General features: G+C 39.6%; 1 protein-coding gene across 1 annotated transcript in view; it reads right to left on the reverse strand.

Moving 5' to 3' along the window:
* Positions 1 to 16,538, reverse strand: part of LOC127428282 (forkhead box protein P4-like) — a 161,339-nt gene that overhangs the window by 71,204 nt on the left and 73,597 nt on the right. Inside the window, exon 3 of the mRNA XM_051676537.1 lies at positions 12,287 to 12,376. Within this exon, the coding sequence (XP_051532497.1) occupies positions 12,287 to 12,376 (90 nt within the window). The remainder of the gene's footprint in view (positions 1 to 12,286; positions 12,377 to 16,538) is intronic.

A 16,538-nucleotide genomic window follows, 5' to 3' on the forward strand; every position in this document is an offset into this window, starting at 1 on the left:
TAAGCCTATTTTTACAGCCATTATGATTTATTTACATTTTATATTATTTTTTGACCGTGACACACATTTTAGCCCCCAATTCTCATTATCGCACAAGGGGAGGGGTTGGATGGTAGAGGTGATATATTTTATAAAGTATTTAGAAATCCCTTGGTACTGCCTTTCATTTTTGCTGATTTTAATTGAAAAAACAGTCAACAATGACTGTGTTATGGTAATAAGAATCATTGAAAACAATGGAAATAGTAAAAGTTAAACTTACAGATGCATTACGGTAATGAGAATTAGGGGGTAAAATGTGCTTAAGTGTCTTAAAAATAAGTCACAAAAATGTTTTAATGATTAAAATTTATGACTTCAATTGTTTTCTGCTTAATATTATTTTTTTTAATTTTGATTTAATATTTTTGAATTGATTTGGGGTTAAATATGACCAGGCCATTTTCTTGTCAGGTTTCGTGAGAATCACCCATATTTGAAAACAGAAAATTTGCACCGACTGTAGATTTTGGACCTAACACTAGGCAAAATGACCATTCTGTAACTGGCCACATAGGCAAAGTTATTCACCAATGTGGATAATTTAAAATTGGGCAATTTATACTATGTATATTTATATACTGTGCATCACTATATTTTAGTATCTTATAGTATGTACCTATGTGTGCATGTACAGTATATGGTATTGTGGTATCTAAAGAGTAGCTGGTGTAAGAGTATGTAATATCAAGGCGTATGTTACTGCAACCTGTGTGTGTGGTGCTTATTTATCTCTGCTTACAATAGAGTGCAGCTGCTGGGAATGGTACACATGTGCAGGAAACCTCTTTTTTCACAAGTTCAGGTTCATAAGTGGCATGGCTACTTTTTAGTCACAGTAAATTAAAAATTATAGATTGGATGAAATTTTGTATACAGTGAGACAATAATTATTTACATGACCGTGGATATATGATTAATATATGCATTGTCATAATTTTACATGACCTAATTACTATTCATGGGCCAAGCTGAAAAGGTTTATAATGTGTTCCCTTCCCACTTTTCAGATCGTTCCTATTCCTCTGGACGGGAAGGGCATAATGTATGGCTTGCATTTGATGGGTATCCCCTAAAACCATCTGTACAAGCTTCTGACACTGTCTACTAATGAGCCAACTTCAGTGGCACCTCTGGTGCCTCCCACCACCATTAAGCTTCAACATCACTGTCCGCACATATCATATAGACCTACCCACTACTGACAGAGGTCAGCTTCAATACAGAGAGAGAGAGAGAGAAAGAGAGAGAGAGAGAGATAGAATGAGAGAGAGATAGAATGAGAGAGAGCAGCAGTAGAGACAGACGTTTGCAGGGAGTGGAGCAGTAATTAGAGGGGCTATTTGAAGAGCAAGTTTAACTGATTAACAAAGAGAAGAGATGGGAAATGAGGGAGAGAGCGAGTGAGCTGAGAGAGCAAAATAGGGAGAGGGAAAACCAAGGTGTAAGAAGAGTGTTGCTTCCCGGAGGGTCATAAAGACTGAGGACAGAGAATGCATTCCAATGAGCCTTAATCTGGGCTTCCCTTATTTTCGCCCTTGATGAATTACAATGACTCTTATCAACCACCTTCCGACACAAGGATGATGATGTGAATCTCTTGTGACCCTGAAAACCTAACCTGTGGCCAGACCGCAACATTGTGTGGTTTATGTTGGGTCTGAACCAGAACAAGTGATTCCACTGCCGAGAGTGTTATAATACCGCTCCTGCTCAGCATAATGTACTATCAGCCAGCCAAATGACTCACTTTCATTAAACTAAAACCATACGCACTTAAAAGCATTTTGCAGGCCGTTTCACCTGTGCTCCTGGATTCAATCTGATTCCATTAGCGTCAATATATGGAGCATCTCTATGCATTTGGAGATAAGCTGTAACAGTTTCTGCACTGATAAAGTGGCCACTCAAATTATTTGCCATTTAAAAAATAGATTTGGGAGTTGAGGTATATGTTGGAAGGTAATCGATACTTGCTGCACCTGGAGTAAACTAAAATACTCTCAATGGATTTTATGAATAATGTTGAAGATTATATAAACTTGGAAAAAAAAAAAAAGATTGCACACCATATTAACAAATAACTGTAACACTTTACAATTAGATACTATCTGTTAAATTTTTTACATGAATTAGGTATCATGAACTAACAATAAACAATGATCACACATTATCAGAATTTGTTGATTTAATAATAATAATTAATAATTAATTAATAATGTTAATTAATAATTAGTTAATGTTAATTGATAAAAATACATTTGTTCATTGTTTGTTCATTTTATTTCATATTGCATTAACTAATGTTAACATATACACAAATTGTAGATTATATTTTTTAGTATATGTAGAAATTAACATTAATGAAGGTTAATTAATAATACTGGAAAAGTATTGTTCACTGTTAGTTAATGTTAACTAATGTAGAAAACTAACGTTAGTGAATACAACCTTATTATAAAGTGTTATCCAAATAATCAATAGATTTTGTTTTGGTTGAACAGAAAAAAAGGATGGATGGATGTGTGGAAATATATGGGGTATCTCTCTACATTCTGTGATAAATTCTAACTTTCTGCAGTAAATAAGTGGCCACTCAAATTATCTGCTGTTTAAAAAATTGATATAATTATTTAATCTTTATATTTTTGTATTAAACAAAAAAAGGGATGGATGGATGGATGGATGGATGGATGGATAGGACAGACAGACAGACCGGCAGGCAGACAGACAGACAGACAGAGAGACAGATAGATAGATAGATAGATAGATAGATAGGTAGAGTAGACCGGTATACCCTTTTTCTCCATCACCTCTTCTCTATTTTTTTTTTTTTTGTATTAGCATTTTCAGGAAATAGAAAAAAGAAAAGCAGACAGTGAGTACAAAGGTACAGGGGAGTTCTTAATTTTGGGAAAGGTCAACCTCCCAGTAATGAGCTGTACACTAAATTATGGTATTTAAATAAATGGATGATGATGAATGCATCTCCATTCTCTGGGGGTTTCTTTGCCATTCTATATTACAGGGTAATTATCACATGTACTGCTGGGGCGCATACAGACACACACACAGGAGCAGGAGAAAAAGTGGGTGAAAGAGCCTGAAGTGAAAGCATATAAAAACATGTTACTAAACTTTGGACAGACGTGGCAAATCAGCTCCATAAAGCCATAATTGGGACTGGCTGAGTTCTTGAAAGGCTTTTTATAGCTGGAGAGGAATAATATACTCGTCCATATAAAGAAGCGGGGAAAATCTGATAAACGGCCCTTAAAGTTGAAGAATTTAGAGAAGAGCACAAAGGTCTAGTGCTTTAAAGACTGCGAGGGAACTCGGCTTAGACTTAAGAGTATGAATTATGACAGAGCGATGCTCATGCAGAAAGGTGGCCAAAGATTAACTCCAACTATGTAGACAGAGCAGAGTTCCGGCCACCCAAATCTTAAGCCCTGGATAACACGCATACACGCACAGGAAGAAAGCAGAGATGGGGGTGTCAAATTGCAGCTAAGAAATTAACACAATTGTCCCTCTGTGGCGAGCAAGAGTACGAATTTACTGGTGAAGACTCTCTGGTGTACACAAGCTTTAACAAGCCCCTTGGCTAGGTTTGGTGTTTGCAATGGAGAAAGATGGAGGGATAGAATTTATAATGAAAATATAAACAGCACAGTCAATCTAAATGATTTGTCTTCAAGCTCATCGGCAGTCCGTGGGGACTCTGCCATGGGAGGGATAATTGAAAAAAATGAAAAGGAGACGACTAGAGGAGTTATCACACATGGATGCATGTGCAACACGTAAGGGGCAACATTCCAGCGATGTTTACCACCGTCAAAAAGAATTACTCGCCTCACCAACAGAGGAACCTAACCGCAACCTACACTTACACTCTCTGATTCTCTTTTCTCCTGCACTGGGGTACCTGCAGTCTGTGCTGATGGCCTTATGATCAGTCCATTCACAGTTGCGCTCATCAGTCTACTGCCCGTGGGCTCAAGCCAGTAAACAAGCCATCACATCTCATTTACACAAAAGCGCCAATAATCGCCTTGTGAACCAACCCCAAGCGCTATGAGGCCATGAGGCGAGAGGGAGATGCCAGGGAAAGGAGGATGGATCGAGGGAGGTGGAGGTTAATGCAGGGGTTATGAAGACTTGAAAGGGTCTGAGACAGGGCAAACAGGGAGAGCTGGGATGGTGGAAAGATGTACCCAAACAAAGAGGGGAGGGAAGGGGGAGATCAGTCATGAGGAGGGGAATTACTAAGACTGTACTACAGAAAAAGGGACTCAAGGGATGGTTTAGCATCCAAAATAAAAAGCTTAGATATGGACAAAAAAGGCTTGCAGGTACAACCCAAGACCCCAAGTTCTCTCCTCCTCTTATTCTCAATGTGTTATGCATAGAGGCTAAAGATCTCAGGTGGCAACTGCAAGGCTGCAGGTTTGAACCCTGCAATAAGCGATTCATGAGCTATTACCATTATGTCCAAAACACCTAACCCCAGGTTACTCCAAGAGGATTATCCCTGTGATAAATGTACTGACTGTAAGTTACATTGGATGACAGCATCTTCTAAGTGACTACATGCTAATGTGGTTTATTTCACGGCTCTCTGGAATATGCGATTCTGATTGGTTAATCATGGCATTCTGAGGTCAAATATTTCTGTGTAATGACCACTACAAGGATTGACCATTGGCCCAAGCAACAGATTTCATACATAGCTGTGCTGGTTCATGTATAACTCCGTTGCAGTGTTGGGAAAGCCATTTTGAAACTGTAGCTTTCCAAGCTTCAAACTACTCATAACTTATAGTTAGACTAAAGTCAAGCTGCTTTTTTTTTTTTTTTTTTTTAAAGTAGGTAGCTGCACTAAAAGTAACAAGCAATATCCCCAAATATCTATTTAACTGGACATTAAACAATTAGGGTGACATTAAATTGTAAATCATGACTGCGCAGGAGCTCAAGTGAATCAGTGAATCATTTAAGTAAACTTGTTCATTTATTTGAACCGTCCAAACAAACTGATTCACTAAAATTAACTGGAGTGCACAAATCTAAGTGAATCGCTTAATTTACATAAACTGTCTGAAAGAACTGATTCAATTAAATTATCTGTATTTCTTAGTGCTACATATGAGAGAGACAGAGAATGGTTTAGGTGAGAGTGTTTCATTACTCCCTCAGCTCTAGTGCTGTGTTTGCAATACAATGTGAAAATTGCAGCATTTTGTAAAATTACATCGCTAACATGTAGCTTGTTACTGGAAAAGCTACACTATAGTGAAAATAGCTGAGCTACTATCATGCTATTAAAAAAATAGTTAGTAGCATTGCTACTTTTAGTTAGATACTCCCCAACACTGCTCCAAGGTCTCTTTCTTCTCACATAATAAAATTAATTCCACTCAAAGCAATATTTTTAGTGACTCCGAAGCTCCCGACCACCCCGTCTGAGTTTATTTTGTGGTAATGACTGGCTATCTGTTCATTATCGCTTAAATTTTGCATTGCTAACTGTTAGCGGTGCTGGTTGACATGGCTCCAGTAAACCCCACCAGTTGTTATACATCTAAACCATAGCATTTTCTTTATGATCTCTTTTTAGCTCCACCATATCACCATGTCTATTTAAGACCACCTCTTGCTAGCTCATGGCTTGTAACGCTAAACTGCTACATGCTAGCACTACATTTTTCCTTCCCGCATCATGCTAAAGCAGAATGTGTTTATCAACACATGAACAGGAGTACAAAATGCCTTCACTGTTCCACTAGAATAATTACCTTCTTTTAATCCTGACAGAAGGGGGCAGGGGTCACATTTTTCAGGTGGAACCGATAAGGGAAGCCACGTAGGTTAGCATAAGGGGGGCTGGATGGGGGCGCTTTTAAACAGTCGCACCGCCTTCTTCAAAAAGCCTGGAAGATATTAGCCTGCATATGGAGAGTGAAGGGTCACTATTGAGTGGGACGCGACGCTAAAGAGGCCTGTCATTTTAATAACAGGCCTGCTGAAAGGCTGCAGGCGCTGTTACCAGGTGGCTCTGTGATTATGTCTTCCAGGCTATAGAGAAGGAGCACACAGCCACCTTTTCACAGGCTAATTTGTCCCAGAATGATCTAAAACCCCCACTCCCGCCCGTGCTAACCCAGTCCTGCTAAGTTAACCCCATTACCTCCCACAGGTATTTATCATATCTTTGTTCTTATATATGGTGGTGTGGGTGCTTTTGTTTGGGATGGCTTGTTGGGTTGTGTGTGTGCGCAAGCAGGGGTAATAAAAGCTAGCCACTGAGGGCTGCAGGGCTGATCGTCTCTGAAGAAGCAGGATTCTTGTCTGTCACTTGATTATTTTCACCCAATACAGAGCTTGAGGCAGCGCTGCGTCAGGGGACTGCTTTCCCTGACAGTGTTCGGACAGCATTCGGACAAATGAAAATCCGCCGTTGCGCGAGTGCCATGAGTCAGGCAAGTTCAAGTGGAAAATCCCCCCACCACTCCCTCTTCCACATCCCTCTTCCATTAGTCCCCCACTTTCTGCGAACGTCCCTTACACACACACACACACACACATCTGTGCCTCTATCTAACGCCTCACTGCCCCAGAATAAAAATGACAACAAATTTCCAGTGGAACACAACAGAAGAGATGACTGGTGTGCGGAAATATAAAAGCCCATTATCGACCATGTTCATTACACTTTTCACTCATGTTTCACATCAAGAAATGGACTTTTACACTCCACTGCTCAAACCCAAACTCTGAAACGGCCACTGTGGCCCTGGGTATTTCTCTACTTGCCACTGTAGTCTTTCTCTCTCTCTCTCCCTCTCCTCAATCTGTCAGGCCTCTTGCATTCTGGGTCACCCTCTCTAACCCTCTCTCTTTTCAACAGTCTCTTAGAAAAGGAAAAAGAAAAAGTGCCAACTAAGCATTTCCACTTAATTGACAAAACAGAGTTTTCAAAAACAAAAGTTCAAGAAAGGGCTCAGTCCAGCAGGGATCATCTTTTTTCCAGTGATCTGAGGTGTCAGTATGAGAGTGCTGGTGTTATTTTATTTTTTTAAATAAAGACTCTTCCCAAAACCTGCTCTAAAGTGGCCATTTGCATGATAAGAAAATGCATTGTGTTCTACTGTGGTAAAGAACAAACACAAGAGGTGAAGTCTCACTGGGGTCAAAGGACTTTCAAAGTTCACGCTGTGAAAATGAGTCTAAAGTGCATGACCACACACACACACACACACACACACACACAAACACACACGCAGAGGTGGAAGGTCCCAGCTGGCATCACCCATCTCTTCATCTGAATGTGGTGTTCCCTTCACCCAGTGCTACCGTGGCAACGCAGCCACTCTGTCAATGCTCAAAAGAAGGAAACTAATTAGCATGTCTTTAATGAGTCTTTTCATTTTTTTATTTTTTTTTATTAAATGAGGTCCTCAATAATACATGAAAAGAGGACACTTTTTTCTTTTCAATTACCAACAGAGATAGGACTGAAGCCACGTGTGTGTGCGTGTATGTGTTTTTGCATATGTGTCCAAATGTAAAATGGGTCCACATAGCCATAGTGACGCATGGCATGCTATGCCTTCTATATCACATACACATAGAAATACATAACTCTTATGAAGTGATGGTGCTTTTAAAATGTGTCTTATTTACATTATTTGTGTTTTTGTTTTTGCTTGTGTACTTTGTTTATCATTAAGTTTTTATGGTGTCATTTTGGCCAGGTCTCTCTCGGAAAAAAAGATTTGCAATCTCAAGAGACTAACCTGATAAAATAAAGGTAAAAAAAAAAAAAAAAAAAAATGTGTGGGTTGAATTGTTAATCTTTTTGAAAATGCCTTTAAAATAAAAATCAAAATAATTTAGATTTCTTTTATTCCTTAATACCGTTTATAAAAATACCCCTTTTTCTCTTGATTACTTGATTTTTCCTGTTCGATCAATAACCCTCAAATAACCCTTTTTCAGTTATAAATATGTAAAATATATTATTGTTTAAATGAACTAATACACCTAAGGCAGTAAACTGCAAAACTTGCCTTGGCCTAAAATTCACTCATTGACAAAACTTTCTCTTGCACAGACAGACCCAGCAAAAAAAAACAAAAAAAGAAACAGACAATATCTACATAGGTGGTCAAAAGTTTGGAATAATGTACAGATTTTTTTTTTATGGAAAGAAATTGGTACTTTTATTCACCAAAGTGGCATTCAACTGATCACAATGTATAGTCAGGACATTAATAACGTGAAAAATTACTATTACAATTTGAAAAGCAACGACAGCTTTGCAGATCCTTGGCATTCTAGCTGTCAGTTTGTCCAGATACTCAGGTGACATTTCACCCCACGCTTCCTGTAGCACTTGCCAAAGATGTGGCTGTCTTGTCGGGCACTTCTCACACACCTTACAGTCTAGTTGATCCCAAAAAAACTCAATGGGGTTAAGATCCATAACACTCTTTTCCAATTATCTGTTGTCCAATGTCTGTGTTTCTTTGCCCACTCTAACTTTTTCTTTTTGTTTTTCTGTTTCAAAAGTGGCTTTTTCTTTGCAATTCTTCTCATAAGGCCTGCACCCCTGAGTCTTCTTCTTTACTGTTGTACATGAAACTGGTGTTGAGCGGGTAGAATTCAATGAAGCTGTCAGCTGAGGACATGTGAGGCGTCTATTTCTCAAACTAAGGACTCTGATGTACTTAACCTCTTGTTTAGTTGTACATCTTGCCTTCCACATCTCTTTCTGTCCTTGTTAGAGCCAGTTGTCTTTGAAGACTGTAGTGTACGCAAAACAATGACTGACTGATGAGTTTCTAGATAAAGCTGTTTCTTTTTTGCCATTTTTGACCTAATATTGACCTTAAGACATGCCAGTCTATTGCTATTGCAAATCAATACTGTGGCAACTCAAATACAAACACAAAGACAATATTAAGCTTCATTTAATGAACCAAATAGCTTTCAGCTGTGTTTGATATAATGGCAAGTGATTTTCTAATACCAAATTAGCAATTTAGCATGATTACTCAAGGATAAGGTGTTGGAGTGATGGCTGCTGGAAATGAGGCCTGTTTAGATTTGATCAAAAATGACTTTTTTCAAATAGTGATGGTGCTGTTTTTTTACATCAGTAATGTCCCGACTATACTTTGTGATCAGTTGAATGCCACTCTGGTGAATTAAAGTACCAATTTCCTTCTGAAACAGCTAAATCTGTACATTATTCCAAACTTTTGGCCACCAGTGTGCATAAGAGACAATCTGTGACTCTAAAGAGAAAAAGAAAGTAAAAAATGACAATGCGTGATGAACAAATGAAGCATGTTGGGAGGAACCTTTTGGTCACGGCCAAGGTTCCAGAAGATTCAGACAAAAATCTCTGTAATGTTAAACTTCTGCATGCTTTGGCAGTGATGAAGAGGAAAAATCTAATTTTTAGGCACTAAAAAGATTTCCTTGTTCGTTAGGCTCCATTCATATCTTTAAAAAAGGCCCCGCGAAGAGTTAACCCAACCGGTGGCAATTTTCTGTCGAGTCTCTTCTCTGACAAAAATGACAAGATTAAATGACTCCCCTGCACTCATTGCCAGTAAACAAATGCTTCAAACATCCTCCTAAAACAGACAAGGCAGCTTAAACCAACCGAAGAAGGTTTGCTGGTGTTAGCCGTTCTATAACATGTCCTCCAAAAGTACCTAAATGTACACATCTGAGCTATACACCTACTGTACCACTTTTTTTTTTTCCAAGAGTCAGGAGTCACAGAAGCGAACATTCCTCAGGGACCTGCACAAAAACAAGGAGAGGTCTGCACTCTGAATAGAGTCTTGGCGCCCCATGGAGAGAATGGGAACATACAGATACTGTGACTGAGGGGAGGGTCGGGTTGAGGTGGATGCCCTGGGGCGGTGGATGTGGCTCTGACACTACAAAGCAGAATTTCTGGGCTCTCTCTCATCAGTATGCAGGCTGGCCTTTTGCTACACTGAGCTGGGTAGGCAACCTGGATTTTTCCCTTCATCTCTGGAAGTTCAGGCAGCCGGCAAACAGAGAATCTGAAGTGGGTCTTGGCTGAGGGTCGTGGGCTTTTCTTTTCTTTTTTAAAGCAAATTATTTGCAGTTTCCTTTTATTATGTGTAGCATTAAAGGAATAGTTCACCATAAAATAATAATTTTTACATCATTTATTTAACCTTATGTTGTTCTAAACCCATATGGATTTTCTTCCATGGAAAAGACGAGGAGATTTTAGGAAGAATGTTAGCCTCAGTCACTATTCAGTTTAAATGCTTCTTGTTCTATTCAATGAAAGTGATTACTGACTGAGGCTAACATTCTGCCTAACATCACTATGTGTGTTTCACAGAAGAAAGAAAGTCGTATGGGTTTGGAACAACATGAGACTGAGTAGTCATTTTTGGGTGAACTATGTCTTTATCTATTTTTTTTTACAGTATTTTCTGAAGTATTTGAAGTATTTCTACCTGGCAAAAAAAAAAAAAATAAAAAAAAAAAAAAGCCTGTTTGCTTACAAAAATAACAGTGTATCTCCTCAAAAAGCTCAACAATTGGTTAGGGGTTTGTTCGTGTCTCTAACCGTAAATATGATCAATAGTAACAGTGACGTGCCTTAGCAAGCACCACTAATAAAACAAGAAAGAAGCAAAAGCTGTTCAGTGAAAGCTCATCAATCATCGGAAGATCTATCAACTTGACACAAAGCAATTTTTGAATTCTGAAAGTCTGCTTATAAACACAAGCAGTCAAACGTCTAAAAGGGCTCAGGTAAAAACCTTCCGTTTCCTGTCATTTTCCTCTTGATTTGTCTTTAGCTCGACAAGCACTCTGATACAAACTCGAACCCAGGGTTCAATCTAATTAGTGTGGTTTGTTAATTAAATGAGTGCGCCACTAACGAGGTAACCTGCTGTTCCTTGATAATGTTAATTACCCTGAAGGGAAAACCTCTCAACATGGTCATTTAAACTGTCAGCTAGCATTCCTACCAGATTATTGATGGATTGAAAAACTCTGGGCGGATCTAACACACCCCCTTCACTCACTCGTTCACCTGTGCTATCCGTGTTTCACCTCCGTGCTCCTGATTAAAGGTGGTCTCTTCTGTCTTCATCTCTCCCTGTACCTCCAGCCTTATCAGACTAAATATAAAGTGCATCCTAATCTGTGCCTATGTGCCAGTCTGTGTTACCCTCACAACTGTCTGTGTGTTTATACACAGGACGGAAGCATGAGTTGGCAGTTATCACCTCTGCCCCAATTCAACATGGCAGGCATGAAGACTAGATTTATCTCAGACAGTTAATACCCAGACAAGACATATTAACAACATGCATACAAATTCCTACATACACAAATATTTCTACACTGTTAAAAAAAGAGGTAAGGTGCAATTGTCACTTTAAAGATCTATTTTTCAGGCCTTAAAAATTACTTCCATTGGAGTAACTTATTGTTTCCAGGTTGATTTGAATTATAATAGTTCATTTAGTTCTTGAAGCACATTTTTACCGGACAAAAAATAGTTTTTACAATGAAAACAGGAACTGTTGTGTGGAAAGTGACTGTACATTGTTAAATCTATTAATTTGACCTCAAAGCAGGAGGAAATATTTGATATTAAATTACTAAAACACAATTAAATGGATTCCTAAATATATTTGTTACCCATCTTATGCTAAAGCTGTCTTCAGAAAAAAAACAAAAAAAAAAAACATATTTAGACTAATGCGCAAAGAAACACAGTCACATCAATTCGACACATCACTAAATGCAATGAAAGTATTTTTAAAAATCATCTAAATTCGTCACTCTTGGAAAAAGTCTATATCTCAAGGAATTATTGGGCATCCGAACACTTAAAAAAAATTAACAATGGATTCTCTCAGTAGAATACTTCAGATTCAAATTTAAAGAGTTCACAAAGATGCGATGTTTCATTTTAAAATCTTGTTCTGCATGTTTGTTTGCTTTTCATTTCAGAAAATTTGGACCAACATTGTGGGGAGGAAATCTGCTTAATAAAGGGACTAAATAATGTCTTAGTGAACATTTTTGTTATTGTTAGATGTATGCAAGGATGCAACCACATTTTCTATATTGGCATACATTTTTAATAATGAAAACCTCATTTTAATCATTCACATATTTAAATATTAAACACTCTATGGTGGTTGTGTGTGTGGCTCCCCTGTACCTGTACAGGGCTTTGTTTGACCTCGTTGCTGCTTGGGGAGTTAAGTCCAGTAGCTTGCTGGAGGATGAACTGGCGTGCTGCCTGGAGGGCCTATGGACACAGAGCAAGGGAAAGAGAGAGAGAGAGAGAGAGGTGAGCACTACAAACACATATACACACACCTTTGCAATCTGCTTACATTTCCTCAAAAATCACAGGAGGGATTTAGCACTACACTATGGGCCCCACCTGTTTGCCCACTCCTTTGTGTGAGTGAGTGAGTGAATGGGTGTGTATGGGGGCCCTTCCTAACCTTCAGACAGAGACAGGGACAATGCAAAATTGTCATTCTTTTTCTAAAAATCTCCCACTACTCCTTTAGATCATCTGTCTACTGTGCCGCCAGCTCTAAGGTCCATTTCACATCATGCAGCCAAAGTCCAGTATTTGTCCAGGCGCAGGAATTCCAGCACCTCTATTTATGATTAAACCCACACAGGGTCTGTGGTCCAATAGCAAGCATAGCTTTCAAAACAAAAACACCAGGCAACAGTAAATCAGTTGGGCAAACAGCGTTTTGAAGAGTGCAATCAGGATGCACATTTGCTTCCTGGCCCTGAAGAGAGAGAGGAAGGTTACATAGTAAATATTGATTTATGAAAAGATGGTGGGGGTCAAAAGCCCTCTTTAAAAAGAAGAAAATAAAAGATCTGACACCAAACATAAATTCTCAGAGTGGCACTCTGATCCATATGCTATGGATCATTATGCAACTATGCAAATTGTACATGTTTTAAGCTTGCTTGTCCTCTGTAAAACTCTGTTTGAATGCAAATCTATATGGAACACATTTTAAATTATGAACTGTATTTTAAAGGGACCATTCACCCAAAAATCTGTCATCATTTGTTCACCTTCATGTTGTTTCAAACCTGAATGATTCTTTTAAGCATAAAGTGACCAGATGCTATCAAATTTCAAAAGCACCATAAAAGTAGATCATATGAATCATACGCTTTATTCAGCCTGGTCTCATGAAAGTTATGTGAGCATTGCAACGTTTTTTGTAAAACTGAAATTATGTGCTTCATTACACGTTTGGCTGCAGTTTTCAAATGAAATGTCCAGCAGGGGGCACCAAAACCGAGCAAAATTAGGTTGCAATCAGTTTTTAAGGTGAATTTTAGATGGAGGTTTTAATAAGTAAAACATAGCTCCCTAACCTAAAACTTTACCCAAAACGTAACCAATAGTGTCCAAAAAGATAAATGAGAGTTTAACAAAACAGACATCCTTACTCTTAACCAACACCTAACACTAACTGTAGCTCACAAATCTCATCTGTACACTAAACAAGTGGTCAAACTTTGCGTGACATATGCGTAAATGAGATTTGAGAGCACTTTAAGACAGTGCATAGACTTTTGTATAGACTACTTTTATGGTGCTTTCTTGTCTTTTTTGGATTTTTACAGCCCGTGGTTCACAGTATAATTAAAATTGTATGTATGGAAAAAAAAGCAGTGTCAACATTGACATAAAATATCTCCTTTTGTGCTCCACAGATATAAGAAAGACATAACGGGTTTTGAACCGCATGAGGGTATTTTCATATTTTGCTACACTATTCCTTGAAAACATTTGGTCATTTAGCACTGATCTGATATCAGTAGTACACTGTTAGAGCTAATAGCCATTATATCAATTGCAGAAGTACTTATGAGCTAAATGTGTGGGAGAGTGTACTGCAAAGCCCAGTCCAGCACCCTCTAAATAAATGGTGGCAATCCATTTAAAAGAGATACACCTCTCTTTTTTTATAGAGGGTGGGTGGGGGTTTTAAAGAGAAAGGGGGCCGAAAAAGGCAAGAGGCCCCCTTTACAATCGGCACATGAGAGAGAGAGAGAACATGCAGTGGTCGGTATGATGAAAACCATCTGCATCAAGAGCACTTGCTACTTTTGCTGAGGTTGCAATTGAGTGGCGTGCGCACACACGCTCACTAACGCACGCACATGTTATGCAGGATCCCCCTTCTATCTGTGCACATGACCTAACCTTATAGATATTACAGTTTAATTTTCTGCTAAAGCATGATTTTCTGTAAAGTTGCTTTGAAACGATGTGTTGTGAAAAGCGTTATACAAATAAAAATGACTTGACTTGACCTCAGCGGAGGACTGGAACCTCCCAGCTAGGACTAGTTCTGAGACTACACTCTATCTATGGCATGTGGTGTAATTTACTCTGCCCAGATGCACACACACACACACACATAACTGCACACACACCAGAGACAGCTAGACCAGATGTTTGTGATGAGTTTAAGTGCCTTGTTCAAAGGCTTAATGGTGATAACAGTAATTTTGCAGTGACTGGGTCAGCCGTGAATAGTATCACCCCTAAATTTGTGTTGCAAGCCCAGAGCCTTAACTATTAGGCCATTCAGTTTGCGAAAGAATTGCAGGGGTTTTATAAGATTGCATCAAAAATTATGTGTTAAAAATTTATATTTTAAAATAATAATAATAATTATTATTATTATTAATTATTAGGTTAGTGGCACTAAACATGCCCAGAATCAGAGAACAGTGATATAGTGTCTGGGCCAGCGACTGGAGATAGGCCCGTTCTATGGTTTGTGAAGCCTTTGAGTTAGAGTTGACAATTTTATTGCTTAAAAAAATATAATACAAACAGCAAATATTTTTGCTTTAAAATATTTTACTTTATAATTTACTTCCACACATCTAGCAGAGGAGCGAAAACACATCCAGATTCCAAATAGGAACACAAGTTTCTTTCTTCTTCTTGCTTACATACTTTCATCTCTTCCCTCTGTTCTTATCTCTCTCTCTCATTTTCTCTCCCCCCCCCATCCACCCGAAGACTTGTGGCATTCACTGGTGAGTGCTGCACCTTTAAAGAAAATATGAGGGAAGCCGCGGCTGGTTGGGCCTAACAACAGTTCCATTGTGCTGTTGAGTTAGACAGGTTTTATTGCAGTGCAGGGCGGGCGGTCGGTCGGATGAGCGAGCGAGAGAGAAAGTGAGAGAGAGAGAGAGAGATAGAGAGAGAGAGAGAAGGGAAAGGGAGGGTGAAGAGGTCAGAGCCCAGCTTGGCGGCCTGAGCAACACAGTGTGTGAGTTCTTCTGACTTGTCATCGCCACAAACCCCCCCCCCCCCAGTAAATCAACACTCCTGACATCGCCTTTAATAACAGAGCATTTTTTAATTCAGCAGGGTCATGGGGGGTGGAAGGGGGTGGTGTAGGGTGGTCAGAGGGGTGTAGGGGAGGTTGGGGGGAGGGGTCTCCCTCTTCTTGCCGTGCATCTACCCTTTATTCTCTTTTCCCTCTCGCCCTCCCCTCTTTAACAGGCTTCAGAAAAAATGGCTGACAACTGGGTTCCTTTTCTTTTTGCAGGAGAGCGAGGGAGCGTGGGTGAGGGAGGGGGTTTCGGGTGAGGGTCCATTATGGTAAAATAACAGGGAAGAATTAATTTTGGCATACGCATCTAGAAAGACTCTCTCCCTCTCAGGAAGTTGTGACAGTTGTGTCTGCATGCATAGACGTGCCTACATCCAATAATAATATGCCACATGAAACTCTCGAGCTCCACTGGATGGCCATTTCAAAACAACACGGTAAAACACAAACAGGGGTGATTGCACGGCTCTTTCCTGGATGTCCCAGCTTCTATTCATTATGCTCAGGTTGCTTAAGTCAACAAGACTGGGAGGTGATGAATCGGTGACCTAATCGGTGCTGTGTTTGTAGGAGTGAGAATGAGGGAGAGGGCAGAATGCGGGGTGCTCGCTTTCTCCTCTCTCTCTCCTGTAAATCTAAACAGTGAAGTCGGCTCCTCCGCGGACAGGTGGGCACCATATGCTGGAATGATCCATCACCGCTGACAGAGAACCATTGTTGACGCCTGCAACGCCCCCCCACCACAAACTCCCCCGTAGAAAAACAGTGCCCTGGTCCGTGGTGGGCCGTCCAAGGGTGTGGGTGGATGGTGGAGGATGGGGGTTTGGGCGAGGGTGGCACGAAGGGTCAGAGGGAGTCATGTTACTGGAGTTGGCTGATCCTGAGCTGAAGACAGACTGAGACTGCCACTATATACTGCAATGACATGGATGGAGATCGGGGTGGAAGAAAAAAGGGGTGAGGAGTAATAAACAAAAATGTACTCTTTTATATAATGCTAAGAGGTTATTCTTTCACTTTTCACTGAAGTATTAACTTCATCCCAGGTGTTTCTCCTAAAATTCC

Source organism: Myxocyprinus asiaticus, chromosome 37 (assembly GCF_019703515.2).
Source record: "Myxocyprinus asiaticus isolate MX2 ecotype Aquarium Trade chromosome 37, UBuf_Myxa_2, whole genome shotgun sequence".
Lineage (NCBI taxonomy): Eukaryota > Metazoa > Chordata > Actinopteri > Cypriniformes > Catostomidae > Myxocyprinus > Myxocyprinus asiaticus.